This window comes from Mesoplodon densirostris, chromosome 7, assembly GCF_025265405.1.
Source record: "Mesoplodon densirostris isolate mMesDen1 chromosome 7, mMesDen1 primary haplotype, whole genome shotgun sequence".
Lineage (NCBI taxonomy): Eukaryota > Metazoa > Chordata > Mammalia > Artiodactyla > Ziphiidae > Mesoplodon > Mesoplodon densirostris.
The window spans coordinates 111,873,547-111,891,137 of NC_082667.1; the positions used below are offsets into that span (position 1 = coordinate 111,873,547).

The 17,591-nt window shown below is 43.5% G+C and overlaps 1 protein-coding gene across 7 annotated transcripts in view; it reads right to left on the minus strand.

The window, feature by feature from the left end:
• DDX6 (DEAD-box helicase 6) overlaps positions 1–6,639 on the minus strand; it is a 36,013-nt gene extending 29,374 nt beyond the window's left edge. For 2 of the 7 annotated variants that reach the window (XM_060104010.1, XM_060104003.1), the window contains exons 1-3: positions 5,735–5,843; positions 2,747–3,221; positions 18–81 (exon numbers count right to left, since the gene is read on the minus strand). In XM_060104010.1, the coding sequence (XP_059959993.1) occupies positions 18–81; positions 2,747–2,946 (264 nt within the window). In that variant the 5' untranslated portion in view covers positions 2,947–3,221; positions 5,735–5,843. Of the gene's footprint in view, positions 1–17; positions 82–2,746; positions 3,222–4,929; positions 4,951–5,729; positions 5,856–5,982; positions 6,058–6,478 lie in introns of those variants that run through there. The other 5 variants (XM_060104005.1, XM_060104007.1, XM_060104008.1 and 2 more) reach the window with 5 other exon arrangements.
• Positions 6,640–17,591: the final 10,952 nt, after the last annotated feature.

Sequence of the window (17,591 nt, forward strand, 5' to 3'; positions counted from 1 at the left end):
TGTTACAACCAACTTACCGAAGTTTTGATTCTTAGATCCTTTGGAGGGAGTTTTAAAGTCTTTTTCCAGTCATCACCAGGTCTAGAGAGAATACAGTAAAATTGAAGTAACAGAATTCACAGCATTAGTATTCTAAAATACAAAGATAAGTCATCTCGATTATAATTCTAAAAAGCACACTAAGTTTAATATATTGCCGTTTACTTAAGAATACAGGTAACAAAAGAGATAAACAATTTTAGAAAAACTGTTTTCTTACAAAGCACAACAATCTAGGGAGAATTTTAAAAAATCAAGAATAGAAGGGAGTAAGGTATCCATCCTCTTAAGAGAAGCAGAGTTGTATACAGTCCAACCATTTTCAGAACTAGTAACCCATATGTTTTGTTTGACCTATATAGTGTGTGTTTTAATTTAAATTAGTGGCCAACATTAAAAAATTAGGAGATTTTGTGTAAAGTCCAGATTCTGGATTTTCTTGAAAAAACCTGAAGCTTTAGCAACACTGGTTCCAAATTTCTGCATGGCAACAGTTTGATAGAGCTTAGTAAATAGAGTTTAAAATCAAGTGGTTGATGCCTTTTAATAGGGCAAGTACCCTCTAATCTGGCAGTCCCCTATAGGCATCTGAGTTTGTAACTCTTGGTGACTAGTAAAAGGCAAGGAATCTATAAAGTTTCAGACGAGTTCAAGCCCTGACTCTTCTACATATTAGTTCTATGACCTTGGAACAGTTACTTTTCTAAACCTCCATTCTCTCATATATAAAATGGGATAAAAATTACATAAAATAATTTCTATAAAGCACTCAGCACAGTGCCTGGCAAAAGAAGAACTCGATATTAGCTGCTAGTAAACATCTCTCTTAATCTTTTTTACTGGGGATGCCTGAAACCATGAAAGAAAATAACAACGAAAACGTAATAAAAAATTTTCTTTTTGGTCAGGTAAGAACTTCAAATAATATAATACCCAAAGCATCTAACAGAAAAAAGACTGTCAATAAAGCAGACAATTGCTTTCAACTGTGTCTTTAAAATAAATAAGCTTTCACTGATTTAACTGTAACAACTCATATAATTAGAGCACCCCAAACATCTCAAGAGTTTTGATTTAGAAAGATAAGCATATTATTTTGCTTAAACCTAGGTCCCACATAATCCAAGATACTGTAACACAGGGAACTATCTGCTACCAATCCAAGGGTACTAAAGCCTTTCACCCCAGTCTATACCATAGCAAAGTTTGGTATAAACAAAAATGTCAATTGAACATCCTAGTAAGCCAGCTTGCCATATTGCCAAATTCACTAAATAGTGGATAAAAATGCGGGAAGATACAACGCAAAATCTGCCTACAAAAAAAATTTATAATCTTAGGAGGTTAATTTTTTTTTTTTTTTTGCGGTACGCGGGTCTCTCACTGCTGTGGCCTCTCCCGCTGCGGAGCACAGGCTCCAGACGCGCAGACTCAGCGGCCATGGCTCACGGGCCCAGCCGCTCCGTGGCATGTGGGATCTTCCCGGACCGGGGCACGAACCCGTGTCCCCTGCATCGGCAGGCAGACTCTCAACCACTGCACCACCAGGGAAGCCCCCAAAATTTTTTTAATGAGAAAATAAGTGATAGAGATAGGTATTGGAAGAGCTCTGAGCCATGGGATCTAGAAGTCTTCATAGAAGAGATGACATTTAAACTGAGATTTAAAGATCCACAGAATTGAAAAGAAACCATTAATCCTAGGAAAAGCAAAAAAAAAAAAAAAAAAAAAAAAAGGTAAAATCCACTGTTGTCTCAAATCAATTCTGTTGGAAGTTAGGGCTATTTTTCTTTAGTAAGTACTTTTTAAGCATGGAAAAGATCTAGGTTGTAATAAAACACAAGCTTTGGTTCCTTGAAAGAGTTTTATCATCTTATGAAGATTTCTAGAGGTTAAATCAGCTTACATGGCTAGATTTTTAACAAAGACAAATCTCAAATGGGTCAAGATTCTTGAATGTTAATTTTCTATTAACTGATTCTTTGGAGTCAGTTACCACTCAAATACCTTAAAGTGTATACTTAAAGATGACAGCCTACACACTTTCAAATTTAAAAGAAAAAATATTCCATAGTAAGATGAGGCTCTTACGTTTTTAAAAGTCGTCAAAGGGGTATGGGACTATTCAGAGATGTGTTTACAAGAGTTCAAAATCCTGAGTTCCCTATGACATAAACTGCTTGTTATTTTGTGTGTGTGTGTGTAAAAGGAGGAGAAAGTGTATTTGAAAAGTAAATAAATAGGGCAGAAAAGCAAAGTGTCATAAACTAAAAAAAAGTTATGGATAAATTTTCTATGAGTATGCTTGAAGTTCAGAAGGCTGGGCAAGCCTTTAAATTTAAAATGTGAAATTGGCTATAACTGCCATTCAAACTAGGATAAGGTCAACTTCTAACACTAGGGAAAAAGCCATACTGGCAAAAAGAAGATGAATCTGAGCTCATTATGAAAGCCAGAAACGTTTCAAAAAATTATACACAATTAATATATATTAATCTGTGCCTGTCTGTTAGTTACTTAATAAACCTGAATTAGTTATGAAAGAAACACATTCTTCTATTGCAAATACCTGCTGGCCATAAAACAAAGTCATCTGTCCTCTATTTGCAATCAAAATGGTTAAACTAAGGTATACACAAAGTAGTCAACAACTAACAAAATAAATCTCCTTTGGTCCCCCAAGTGTGTTTTTTATTCTAACACTTACTTAATAGTGGTGGTCATACTCTGTGCTTGCTGCTGAGTGCCATTATTGATTGTGTTGGTGTTTTTCAGCTGGTTCATCTGTTGCTGTGTCTGTGTGCCCCCTCCTCCGGGGCCACCACTGGGCTTCACAGGGCCCCTCAGCTGACCATTTTGACTGGACAGACCCATTATAACAGGGTTCTCTGTTCTGGCCGTGCTCATGCTGTATTAATTGTAAAGATGTCTCTTTCAAACTTCAAAACTTTTGAAAGTCAGTAGAGAAACTGTAATAACAGTTTATTAGGCTCTCCAAAACGAAGAGATAAATATAAGTCTTGCTCAATATATGAGTCCTTTATTGCAATGCAGGCAAGCACCTGTAAGTCTCTGAACGGTAAGCAGCAGTAACTTGCTCTCATGCACAGAATCAACTCTTTATTTTTTAATAAAGCCCTCTAACAAGGTTGAGTTATATATCTGAATTCGCTCACTTCAGTCTGAAACAAAGAAAAAAGTTAAATTAGCAAACAGAGTAAAATTAGAAAAAAACTTTTTTGTTTCCCTTTTAAAGAACTCCTTTAGAAGCACTCTCCTCTTTTAAAGAATTAAGAATATAGCTGCACTGAGACCAAATCACTAGCCAAGCTAGGAAAGACACAAAAAGATGAATGCCTCAAAAACCAAACCTGCACCGAGACCGATCTCAAACATTTTAAACTGTCAGTTCAAAGCAACCCAGAGAATACCAAGTAGAAAGATACTGTGATTAAGTTAGCATTAGTTGTCAAATGACAATCTCTTCCCTTGTTTCCTCCCAGATGAATTCTCTGAAGTCCCTGCCACCTCTTAAAGTCAATGAGTCATTACACTCAATTGCATTACAACTCAATGAAGTATCGCACAACTTAATGTAAATCTACAAATGAACAAGGCAAGACAATTCATTAAATTTTTTTCTGTTTCTGACAACTGAGAATCCTTGAAGAGTTGAGCTTTTGACTTCACCTTATGCTTTCAGAAGAACATTTATGCCCTTATGAATTTCAACGACAGCAGTTAAACTTTATAAAGAAAAATACATTTTTTCCCTTTAAAACAGTAACTGAAGCAGTCAAGGGATATAAATATGTCTACATGTCAAAATCTTCTGCTTGAAAAACAGCCAAGAAAACCTTTAGCTACCTTAATTAAATCTAAATACTAAAAAAACTGCTACGTTTTTAAACATAACACTTTTCAAAAAGTATATCCCAACTTGAAGTAGCATTTTTTTAAATTACAAAAACACAAAAAGGAAATTACCTGTGTTAAAAAAAAAATCTGTGAAAAGCTAAAGATACTAGTAACTTTAATCAAACTTTTCAGGAAACCCAGAGTACTAATTAAGTTAATTAAAAAAATTTTTAAATTATTCCCCAAATAAAATTATTTTTAAAGAAAGTAAATGAAAACGTAATTTAAAAGCCAGGGGGAAAAAGGCCAGAAAATAAAGGGCTACTCTGTTTGCTTGTTCTTTAACTCCTTTACATTTCTTACCAAATATACACTAGCTTATTAATTAGCGTTTCTGCCTTACACCCAGGTTTCTCAAACAATAAAATTTTTAAAAAACCAACTTTTTGATGTCTTTTTTTTAACTGAAAATAAAGTTGCTCACAAGCAAATCCTGATTATCACGTACACAAAGCTGTATATTTCCAAGTCTCCCAGAAGCTGAGTGACCTCTTAAGCAGAGGGTGGTTAAGAGCCACCCAATTTCAGTGCAAGGTAGTAATTGGTTTCCTCTATTGACAGGTTTATATTATGATCAGCGATATCACCTACTTCATACCAGAAGACTTACTTATTTGCGAGCACTAAGAGGATGAAGGTGGCAACTTCTAAAAATTAAATGATATCATTACTGTCCATCATGCACGTAAGACCTCATACCTCCCTGCATCCAAAATGTGACTATGTGATAACTGCTCCCCTCTTAATTAAGCTAAAACCAGCATTGTAGCTCTACGTCTCAGGAAAAGAAATATTCCTCCTACCCCTTCCCAATTTAGATTTGCAAGTTATATTTCTACATTTTCAAAAATACTAACGAAACAGAGACGAGTTGGGAGGAACCCCTAGCGGAGTTAATTACAGCACTTCCCAGATTGTAGTTAGCAATTGACAGTTTCACACCCAAAACAGTATCGTCATCTCCAAAAAGACCTTTTTGTGTGCGAATGCAGCGCAGTTTCTCTAAGCTTGGTCTGCAAGTTGGAGTGACCGTTCTATTTTCAAGGGGTGAGGGGACTGTGGAAGAGAAAGGGGAGTGAGCGATAAGGGAAAGAAACAAGCCAGTGATTTGAGCCCCATAAACGTAGGCAAATAATTTCTTGTTTCCCTCTCCTTCAACAGCCCCCCCCAAAACCCACACACTTCGAGTCAGCTCCCTGGGCCCATAAACACAAAAGGGTTGGGGCCCTGCAATCGTATCTGCGCAACAAGAGCAGGGAACCAGCTCCGCGGGTAGGAAACAATAGGGGCTCCCCCAAAAGGCCCCAAAGAGAAACCCTTAAGTCAGACGGCCCCTCGTTTCCTCCATGACTCTGGGGCTCCATAATCACCCCCTTGTTATCGACCTGCAAGGCCTTACTCCGTCAAGCAGCCGGTCCTCTTCGAAACCCAGCCTTCCGCTACTGCATATCCCTGCCGCCCCCTATAGGGCCGCCTCGTACCCTATAACCTCCACGATCTCCCTAAGTCCTTGCCGCCCCCTACGATCCCACCTTCCCTCGTCTCCCACAAAGCTTCTCCGAGGAATTCTCCCGCTCCTCCTCCGGACCCCGCCGGGCACAACACTGCTCTATCCCACTCCTCCCAGCGCCCCCGCCCCACAGCTGCCGCCCGCCTTCCTCCCCCGGGCCCGACCAGGCCTCAGGCCTCCGCCTCAGAGCGCCCCCAACGCCGGCCGGGGGAGGGGGGACTCCCCGCAGCCCCCACTGCACCGCCGACCTCCAACCCCTCACCTCACCCCACTCCTCGCGGCTCGGGCTCGAGTCCTACCACTGAGGCCACTCCCGCTCTGTACCCTCGGTCCTTTATTGTTGACTCGAAGCTCCCAAAATGGCGGCGGCTCCTTCCTCCTCGGAAACCTCCGCCCGCCCCCACCCGGCCCCTCGCTTCGGCCGCCCCCCGCCCCGCCCCCCGCCCCGCTCCACTCCTGGGGTGTGTGGGCCAGCCTGCCGGCGCTCGCCCGCTCCCCGGGCCGCCCAGCCCTACCTCCGCCGCTGCCCGCTCTCAAGGCGCCGCCGAAGCCGCCGCCCGGGCCGAGCTAACTCGGCTCCCCGCCCCCTCCCTGGCCCGCAGCACCCCCGCCCCTTAGCTCTCCGCATGGCTGCCGCCGCGACTCCTCCTCCGCGCAAGATGGCGAGGGCCCAGCTACAGCCGCTGAGCCCGCCACGGTGCCTCTGCCTCTCCCGCTTCGTGGCAGGAGAAATCCGGGCCGAGGAACCTCCCTGAGGCGAAAATGGAGGGTAGTGCTTTCCCACCGACTGGGGGCCCGCGGGGGCCCAAGTTGAGGGAAGTTGAAGGGAAAATACGGGTCCCTTTCTGAAGAGAAAGGAGGGCTGCTTTTTCCACAGCTGAGGAGAAATGATCGGGGAATGGTGGCTGGGAAGAGTCCCCCCAGAATGGATGTCGGGGGCTTGGGACCCGAGGAGGATCTGCTTATTCCTGACCAAGGACCGGGTAGCGACTCGGGGACGGGAGAGCTGACCTGACATCTCCCGCGGGCCCGGGAAGCTGCTGCAGGACCAAGGGGGTCGCGTCCGTTCGAGCCCCTCCGGGGCGCGCCTCCGTGCAGGAACGCGCGGAACCAGAGGTCCGGAGGCGCCGGCACGCGCCCGGTTGTGGGACCGGAAGGGGGGCCGGCCGGGACCGGTGCGGTGGGGAGAACCGGGGAGGGCGCGGGGCGGGGGACAGGGGGCGCTGTGCGCGGGTGGGTGGGGGCGGGGTGGAGGACGCTGTAGGAGGATTGGGCGGGGGTGGGGTGCTGGGTAGCGGGGGTGCTACCCGGGCCGGAACCCGGGAAGCGAGCTTCGGGAAGGGGAATGGGAGACTGGGGCAGCGATCCTCCTCTCTCGGCCCCAAAGGGCAGTCCTCAAAGAGAGGGAACCAAAGAGGCCGAGCCTCCCCCGAAGGAAGGAAACGCTGCTAAGGAGTCAGTTATAATGGTAATAGGAGTTGTGTACGGAAATGGGCAGAGGACCGAGGGTGATTCTCCAGCCTGACCCTCATCAGAAAGACACTTATGTATCTGTTCCCATAAATACTTTCTATATCCTAATGTCTCCGTTTATCCTTAACAGAAATAACAGGAATGCAATCTTGTTCCAGGTAAAACAAAAATCGGAAGCTAGAAAGTTATCTAGGTCAAGGGAAAATAAAAACCTGGGTCTCACTCAGTTGACAGACAATATACAGGGCAATGACGGGGCCATATGTTGACAACAGAACTCCGACCCACAACCTCTGCTGCAACCAACACGAGAAGCCAAACCACAGCCTCTGCAGTGATCAGCTTAGAACGGGCAGGAGTCGGTCATTGACTGCCAGCTTCCCAAATTTTTGCCCCTGTTACCAACTCGGGACCAATCAGAGAAAGCCAAATATATTTCCCCCCCCCCCAACCAATCACGTTAGACGCCCGGCTTCTAGTTAGCCCGCCTCCAGCTTCCCCGAGTTAACCTCCAATCAGAGCATACCCTGAAGCCTACTCCACCCACCCCACTTTTTTTTTTTTTTTTAAACACTGCCGGCCTGTAAGTCCCAAGCTGAGGGAAGGTGGCTGCCTCCCTTGCTGTAGCAAGCTTTGAATAAATAGCCTGTTCTCACTTGGTGGTCTTTGTTTATTTACACACAGCCAATGGAAAGGTGGTAGAGAAGTGTGAAAAGGCTGTTCTTGAGATTTAAAAAAAGTTTCCTTTAACAGTTTTTGAATTAAATTTGTAGCATGGGGGGCTTCCCTGGTGGCGCAGTGGTTGAGAGTCCGCCTGCCGATGCAGGGGACACGGGTTCGTGCCCCGATCCCGGAAGATCCCACATGCCGCGGAGCGGCTGGGCCCGCGAGCCATGGCCGCGGAGCCTGTGTGTCCGGAGCCTGTGCTCCGCAACGGGAGAGGCCACAGCAGTGAGAGGCCCGCGTACAGCAAAAAAAAAAAAAAAAAAAAAAAAAAAAATTTGTAGCATGGGGTCTCCCACCCAGCTTTTTAAAAACCCACTCAGCTTAGGGAATAACCAGCATCTTGTGCTCATCCTGGTGAGAGCATGGCTAAGTGGTTCTTTAATAAAATGTTGAGGTATGAGGCCCCACTGCCTTTCCATGTAGCAGGAATGTGGAGGGAGTGGGAGGGAGAGGAATCTAAGGATTTAAAATAGGCCACAGCCTGTCTCGGTCTCTTTCCCTAGACCACTAAAAAAATGAGACCAGCCAAAGAAGAAAGTTTTGTGTTCAGAAATAAACTTTCAAAGGGGGCCTGGTTGAAGTCATGACAAAATCCAAAAGTGAGGAGGCCACCAAAAGTAGAATATGGTGTAGCTGCCTATTCTCACCTAGGAATCCTGCCAGGGCTAACACCTTTAAAGATTCTGCATAATGTTTTAATAAGATAGTCAGATATCCTTCCAACTGAGTTATTTATGTCAGTCCTTATCAGTTTTCTGGTGAGAAGTATGGATGGTATAGAATTAAACTATGAAAACTTGGATCTTGGTTCAATTTTAGTGATTGATGGATCCAGTATTCAACTATCTCAATACCGTTTTTTCTCCCTAGTTCAAACAGATTAACAAGAACGATAGAAAATATGACACTTTAGAAATACAGATGAATTATTTGATAATACACATAGTATCCTTATATTTATAAAATGTAAATTTAAAAATATTACATAAATCCAGCCCTTTGACCTTACTGAATATAATGGTTTGGGTGATTCATGGTAAATATGGTTTCTGGAGAGCGTGCTATCCCCAGTGAGGTCACCTAATAACTGTAGTAAAGTGTTTCCCAAAACATATTGGTCGTTTTCACTTTGTTTTTACTCACTCTCACTTCCCCCACCCTACTTTTTTTGAACTAGAAGCTGTTAGCTAAAGTGTTAGGCCTGGATTGTTGGCTGGCTCCTAGAGATTCTGTCTGTAGGAAAGATATCTTAAAAAAGAAAAAGATTCACAAATAGAGTTGAGGTTTTCAGTATCTGTTTAAAACACAACAGGATACGTGTGTGTGTGTAAGAATGAGATGTGACTAAAAAATACTACTTGGAATTCGATCACAATAAGGGTCCTCCCAGCGAATATTGTTTGCCAGCCTCACAACCTATCCTCGGTTATTTAGCTAAAAATAACTAGAAGAAAAAAAAAATCACAGGTTAATTTACATTTGATTTCAACTTCAGTTTATAGTGTTTAGAATCTAGAATTCCGAGTAATTTGAACCTGGAATATATTCATCTGTGATGCTATCTTAAAAACACAAATATTTTCAACAGGCTAAAATGGATTTCACACTTCTGACGTTCTACACGTTTGTTGTTGTTGTTGTTGTTGTTTTGCGGTACGCGGGCCTCTCACTGTTGTGGCCTCTTCCGTCGCAGAGCTCAGGCTCCGGACGCGCTGGCTCAGCGGCCATGGCTCACGGGCCCAGCCGCTCCGCGGCACGTGGGATCTTCCCGGACCGGGGCACGAACCCGTGTCCGCTGCATCGGCAAGCGGACTCTCAACCACTGCGCCACCAGGGAAGCCCCTACACGTTTTTTTTAAAGGAAACATAATAGCTTTTTTTTTTTTTAAACTCAAACTACAAGCAAATGTGTTCATTACCTAGAAGAAAAAAAGTTCGCCACACCACATCCTCAAGAAAATGATTATGTCACACCTGGCTAAGCTTTCTAGTACAGCATTTCCCCTCCTTCACAATTTGCGTATAATGTTCTGATTTTCCAAAAGAAAGTTCAACAGATAAAGTTCTTTTCCAAATATGCTTGAGCAACATCTGGTAATTACTAACCAAGACTAAAGGCTAATGAGCCCAAGGAGCCAAGTACCATTTTCTTTGGACTTCAGAGCAGATAAAATTTGCCTCTTCAGTTTATATACCTGAAGAAAATGAAGCAGCGTCAGCCTACTGAGGGCTTAGTAAGACATCCTCAGAGAGGTGCAAGTACTACACTGAAGTTAATGCCTACTAAGCAGATGTCTTCAATCTCTGAGAGACCACACCGGGCACATTTTGTTGGAATAAATGTTCCACTTCCAGAGTAAACTCAAGTTGAAAAGTAGGAAAGCAATATTACAAATAAGGAGGGAAGTGAGTGGGTTAAACACATTTTCCCCAAACTACCAGGTTTGGTTCACAGAATTTATCTTCCCTTTGACAGATAACATCTCTCCCTTCCCAGGGTACCACAACCAGCTAGCTAAGCTCACAAGGTGTCTTTTGGCCTCATCAGGTCCCAGCATTATTTGTGCTCTGGTCATCATTCAGAGAATTCTAGCTATTCATTTCGCCTCTTCAGTTTTCCTTACTGTGCACCAGCAATTTTAATTTTCATTAATTTGAAAACAACGTGCGCTGGGAAGACACTGAAATCTGGAAACTAGTTCTTTAGGTATAAATTTAATTTGGTCTACTCAAATCAAGAAAGAACTGATACCGTCCCCATTGAAGATGGCTTGGTGCTCTTGGGTACTTTCTGAGTTAGGTCAGGGACAGTTGCAAATGAGTGATGTTGATGGGGGTCCCTGGCAATCCTGTGGAATTGTCGTGGTGTTGGTATGTGTACGGTGCCTCCTTTGTACCCAGCACCTTGTAATAACGTTATATTTCTGAATAACCTTTTCTGCAGGGGTAGCAACAATCATGACAAAGTGTCCAGCCCCACTTTCCAGCCAGTAGTCAATCTGCAGAGCCTTCTATTGATCTTTGAACATAGAACTGTGATCTTAGGTACGAGCCCTGGAAAGACAGCTTAGAGCTGAGGAGTGGGCAGTCTGCAATCCTGAGTGCCATGGGTGGGTTAAGTCACATCTGTGGCTACCAGGACAAGACAGGTAACAAAGGAAGAAAAAAGTATTTCAGTGCAGAGGTCTCCTCAGTGATCTTCCTAGCTCTTTATCTGCTTGATAAATTTTAAGGTTACTCTTTATCACATCAACCACCTCCTAAATAACCCCTTAGTATCTCCCAGTTCCTTTTTACCACATGGAGTCTACATTCCATTGACAGATTGGGCCTGTCAGTGTGCCTATCCAGTCTGATTTCCCACTCTCCCTCCAATGCTCGGGACCCATTCCCTCACCTTCCATTGTTTCCCTCAGAAACCCTCTCATCTCCTTTCCTCGAGGCCCATCTCAAGCCCATTCAAACCCAGCAGATTCCTACAGGCTCTTATCTTCCCTTCGTCCCACTCCCTCGTTCCTGCCCAACCAGAGCTCAGGTTCTAGAGTCAGTCAGATCTGGGTTCAAATCCCAGTTCTGCCACTTATTAACTCCATAAACTTGGGGACCTTTCTTAACTTCTGAGCTTCGGTTTCCCCGTTTATAAAATGAGGATAATAAATGAGGACCTAGAGCTCTGTGAGAGTTAATGAGAATTTGTATAAATCACTTTATTTTTGCAGTTGGTAGACAGCACTCAAAAAAATTATGTGGTGTTGCTATTATTATTTTATCGACTTTCATCTGAACCTCTGCTTTTTCTGTCAGATTAGACAATCTGTGGTTGGCCAATTCTTTTCCCCCAACCTCTATCACCTCTTACTTCTTCAGCCTAGTGCTTTACCAACCTCAGTAAACAAGAGCCATGCTCTAATTTCACAGCTTCCGCTCCAGAAAAGTTGGTGCTGGAGAGACCCCTGTAACCAGGCTGATTGGCTCAACAACAAATTCCTGCTCCCATACCTCAGCTGAGCCCTTTCTGAGGCCCTCGAACCTCTTTCTAGTGGTTCTCAATCAGGGCTGTTCATTAACAGCAACACAGGCACTTTTGAAAACACCAGTGCCTGGGCCCCATCCCAGAGGAGTTAAATCAGAATCTTTGGGGCTGGGGGTCCAGCATCATTTTTTTGTTTTAAGGCTCCCAGGAAGAGCCTAATATTCAACCAAGGGTGAGAACAGCTGTTGGACAAATTGTTTCCCACGGAAGCGTTCCAAATATTTTCTTCTATCCATAAGCCCACCTTCAAATCAAAGATGTCCCATAGAAGCTTCACTGACTTTCCACCTCCCTCGACAGACTTCTGTTGATCCTGTCTTGGAGGCTGAAGTATCACACCTCCTATCTAAGACTATATTCACCTTTACATCTATTGCTTTTTAAATAAAACATTCTATCGGTAACCCCCTTTCCCTTACATTTTTGATATCTCCCTCTCTACTGGTTCTTCCCCTTAACCTGAAACTGGATTCCTGCCCAGGTTTTTCTCGATTCTAAACAACAAACAGAAACAATCTTCCCTCACTCCCATTACCTGCTGAGTGTGGGGTGGGGGGAGGAGTTAGCATTTACTGAGGGCCTCCTAGGAATTGGCACTATGCTAGGTGACATCCTAGCGTAAATCCTACACGTTCTTGCTCTGGGGTATCGCTTCCATCTCTATTTCTCCAATATCACTGCCACTGTCTCAATCCAGGAGCTTTTCTCTTGCTTGGACTATTTCAGTAGCTGCTTGGATTTCCTGCTTTAACCTCTTCCCCTCTCTAACCCACCACTAGTGCCAGAGTAATTTTTCCAGTCATACCACTGTTCTGTTCAAGACTCTTTAATGATTCTCTACTACCTACAGAATAAAACTGAAATCCCCTCATCTCTCTTCACACTAAGTAGGAGGCCCCTAAACCTCCTCACCCCAAACCCCATGAGTGGGAGGTTGGGCCTGCTGACCTTCAGGTCACTGCTGAGATAAGACCATTCTAGTGATTTTTTTTTTCTTTTTGTCTTTCAATTTCTTGATTCTTCTCATTATTCAAGTTTCAGCTGAAATGTTACTGCCTCTGAAATGTCTTCCCACTAAACATGCTTCTTCTTTTTTTTTTCTCTCTCTCTTTTGGCCATGCCATGCGGCTTGTGGAATCTTAGTTCCCCAAGCAGGGACTGAACCTGGCCCTCGGCAGTGAAAGCGTGGAGTCCTAACCACTGGACCGCCAGGGAATTCCCCTGGCCATGCCTTTTGAAGTAGTCCCCTTCCCCCCTCTCTTTACCCCCTTAAGCTACCTGAAATTATGTTGTTTACATGCTTATTGCCTGTGCCCTCCCTAGCAGCAAGCCCAAATTATCCATTTCTAGCACTGGGTTTCGCTGATTCAGCCCCCTGGCTCCTTTGTGCTTGGCCACTACTTCAAGCTCTCTCCTTTGCCGAGGTGATAACAACCTGGATTGTTCAGAGCAGTCTGGGTTTAATGCCTGGGCTGTTCCACAGTAATTATTAATAGCGCTCCTGTTTATTCTCAAAAGCATCACAATTTGGACAATAAATTATACAGTCACTGTTGTTTAAAGCCCTGTATCATAGCCATTTGTACACATGTCTTATTTCTAAGCTCAGTGAGGACAGGAACAAAGTCATGTTCCTATTTCTTTCATCAATAACACCTAGTATTTTGTATAAATATAGTAAAAGCTCAGGAAGTGTTTGTTGAATAAGACTGGATGATACATTAGAATGAGATCACGTATGTGAAGAGTCTAGCACAATATCTAACACATTGTGTGTTAGGCTAAAAAAAAGTCCAATAAATGTTACTTTCCTTTGCCCCCAGTTGACTCCAAATGTCATGTCTCCCAAGCTCTTTGATTATAGACTGTGCCACACCATTTGGTACCCAGGTACATACTAGCTAGTTTGCTTTTATTGAGTTTTTTGTGATCTTATTTCTTCTACTAGACTGGAAGCTCTTTTTTTTTTTTTTTTTTTGCGGTACGCGGGCCTCTCACTGCTGTGGCCTCTCCTGTTGCGGAGCACAGGCTCCGGACGCACAGGCCCAGCGGCCATGGCTCACGGGTCCAGCCACTCTGCAGCACAAGGGATCCTCCCGGACCGGGGCACGATGCGTCCCCTGCATCGGCAGGCGGACTCCCAACCACTGCGCCACCAGGGAAGCCCTAGACTGGAAGCTCTTTGAAGGCAAGTATCATGTCTTATAATTCTCCATTCCACATAACAAAACTAGTTCATATTTATAAATTGGGTTGATAACTGAGATGCTCAATACTTATTGGCTGGTAATTTGTAGGAAACAGTGAAGTGATGACAATGGTAGGAAATATCAGGTTAGGTGCCCACAGTCAGTGGCACCAGGGTCAAAGGTAACCTTCCCTATTTGCAGATGCACGCCCCTGTGTTCTTCCAGCCAGCAAAAGGAGGAGCTTCAGATATCTCCATCCTAACAATTTCAGTAACGTTTTCAGGGTACAGGTTCAAAAGATCAAGTAATGGTTATGCAAAAGCATAGTGTCCTTTGGAAGTAGGGGAAGAGTGAAAACTATGCATAGTGTTGAGATCTAACTTTGGAATAAAAGGACCTTGAATTCCTAAGCTATTTAACCTCCCTAAACCTGTTTTCTTATCTGTAAAATCAGGATGATACCTCTGCCTCTGGGGTGATTATGAGAAGAGTAAATGAGAAATACATGTAAATTGCTTAGCATAGGGCCTAACTCATTGTAAGCCTCAATAAACAATAGCTATTTTTATAGTGAGTGATCTAGGCAGCTAAAGGTTTCGATGCTAAAGGTGGGGTAGCTAAAAATATAACTGCTATCAAATTTTTAGTTAAATCTTGTTTCTAGTGTCAATGACAAGCTGTAATTCTTTACTTGTTCATTCATTCAACCGTTTATTCTTTTGTTCATTTATTCACCATTCATTCATTTATTCTATACCAGCTACACAATAAATGCTTATTAAATGCTGTTGAATAAGGGTGAGGGGAAGAAAGAAATAGGTGGAGAGATTAAGAGGTACAAACTTCCAGTTGCAAAATAAATGAGTCATGGGTGTGAAATGTACAGTGTGGGGAATAAAGTCGATAAGGATGTTCTTTGTATGGTGACATACTGTAACTAGACTTACTGTGATCATTTTGAAATGTATAGAAATACCAAATAACTATGTTGTGTAACAGGAACTAACATAGTGTTGTAGATCAATTATACTTCAAAAGCAACCAACCAAACCCATAGAAAAAGAGATCAGATTTGTGGTTACCAGAGGGGCAGGTTGAGGGAGGAGGAATTGGATGAAGACAGTCAAAAGGTACAAACTCCCACTCATAAGATAAATAAGTACTAGGGATGTTGTGTACAACATGATCACTATAATGAACACAGCTGTATGGTATTTATGAAAGCTGTTAAGAGAGTAAATCCTAAGAGTTCTCATCACAAGGAAAACATTTTTTTCTTTTTCTTTAGTTTTGTATCTATATGAGGTGATGGATGGTCACTAAACTTATTGTGATAATCATTTCATGATGTCTGTAAATCAAATCATTATTCTATATACCTTAAACTTATACAGTGCTGTATGTCAGTTACAAATAAAACTGGAAGGAAAAATAAAGCGTACAATTAAAAATGTTGAATGAATAATAGAGTAATAAGTAATGTGTGGGGATGCAGACATTTTTGGAGATATGCTCTCAATGATATCTCTGGATGAGTATAAAATGCCCTGTGACTAAGGTCAGGACATCATGCTGGTTGCTGAAGGCGCAAATCCCGGTACTTCACCTACAGAGACCACAACCAAGAATATATAACATTCCTTCAAGTCTTCTAACCTATTACTGACTCACAGCAGATGACTGCCTCCTGCTGCGTGGAAAAAATCAAGGTCACAGAGCTCAGTCTTTTTCAGTTTCCCTTCTCCACCTCTAGACTCATCTTCCAGAGAACCTGGCCTTACCTCCTTCCCTGACATCCCTTCCCTCCAGTACCCCAGGCAGAGTGAAGCACTCCCACCTCAGTGCCACCACTGTGCAAATTTCTATGACTGTGCAGATCCCTTGCTATCAGAGTTAATTTGGTTGTAGGTTTGCCTTCACAATGACTGGATCTATCTATGCCTTATTCTTTGTATGTCCAACACCTAACATAAGGCCTAGCATTTGGTAGGTGCTCAGTAAGTGTTTATTGAAAGGGCTCTTGGACTTCCCTGGTGGCGCAGTGGTTAACAATCTGTCTGCCAATGCAGGGGACACGGGTTCGAGCCCTGGTCTGGAAAGATCCCACATGCTGCGGAGCAGCTAAGCCCGTGCGCCACAACTACTGAGCCTGTGCTCTAGAGCCTGTGAGCCACAACTACTGAGCCCATGTGCCACAACTACTGAAGCCTGCGCTCCACAAAAAGAAGCCACTGCAATGAGAAGCCCGCACACCACAACGAAGAGTAGCCCCTGCTCACCGCAACTTGAGAAAGCCCGCGTGCAGCAATGAAGACCCAACACAGACATAAATAAATAAATAAATAAATAGTTACACAGTATGGCTCATAATGGACAAGGCAAATGTAAAACATTTCGATGATCACAGAAAGTTTTCCTGAAAAAAAAAAATCCTTCCAAAAGAATTACATAGTATCTCAATTTCTACTTCCTCAGCCTAGATCCTTCCCTCATCTCTTATATCCAATCCATCACCAACCTCTAAAATATTTCCTGAACCTGTCCACTCCTTTACCCCATTGCCTCCGATCTCAACCAGACAGAATTGTCTTTCACTGGCCTGTTTACTGCTGTTGTGTCCTAACTTGGGCTCCCTACTTACTCCTTGTCTTACCGCAATCTATTTTCCACACAGACGTAGTGATATTTTTTCATGTAAATGAGAGCATCAGTACCCTTCATTGTTAATAGCTTCCCAATATGCTGAGAATATGCTCCCAATTCCCTGCCCTGGTCTGCAAGGACCTACATGATCCGAGTCCTACCTGCCCCTCCTACTTCAGTTCCTGCCACTCTCCTAGTTGCTCATTGTACTTGAGCCACAGTGGCCCTTGGAAGTTCTTTTTGTTTTGTTTTGTTTTTGTTTTTTATTTTTATTTTTATTTTTTGCTTTATAACAAATTTAATTAGTTATACATATACATATGTTCCCATATCCCCTCCCTTTTGCGTCTCCCTCCCACCCTACCTATCCCACCCCTCCAGGCGGTCACAAAGCACCGAGCTGATCTCCCTGTGCTATGCGGCTGCTTCCCACTAGCTATCTACCTTACGTTTGGTAGTGTATATATGTCCATGCTGCTCTTTCACTTTGTCACAGCTTACCCTTCCCCCTCCCCATATCCTCAAGTCCATTCTCTTGTAGGTCTGTCTTTATTCCTGTCTTACCCCTATATTCTCCTTGGAAGTTCTTAGATCAGCTAAACTCCTTCCCACCTCAAGACCTACTGTTTCCTCTAACTGAAGCACCCCTCTCCTCTTCTTGCACAGCTGGCTTCTTGTTATTCTTCAAGTAAATATCATTCCTCAAAGACCCTCCCGCACATACATACACTGTGTCCCCTATCACAGGACAATGTATATTGTCTTCCCCCTTGTATCCCAAGTGCCTAGTACAATCCCTAGAGCAAAGAATATACCAAACAAACATCTACAAGTGAATACTGTACACGATTGAGTGCCCTCACTATTTTTGAGTGCAAACTGTCTAGCTCTTCTGATTCCTTCCTTTTTTTTTTTTTTTTTTTTTTGCGGTACACGGGCCTCTCACTGCTGTGGCCCCTCCCGTTGCGGAGCACAGGCTCTGGATGCGCAGGCTCAGCGGCCATGGCTCACGGACCCAGCCGCTCCGCGGCATGTGCGATCTTCCCAGACCGGGGCACGA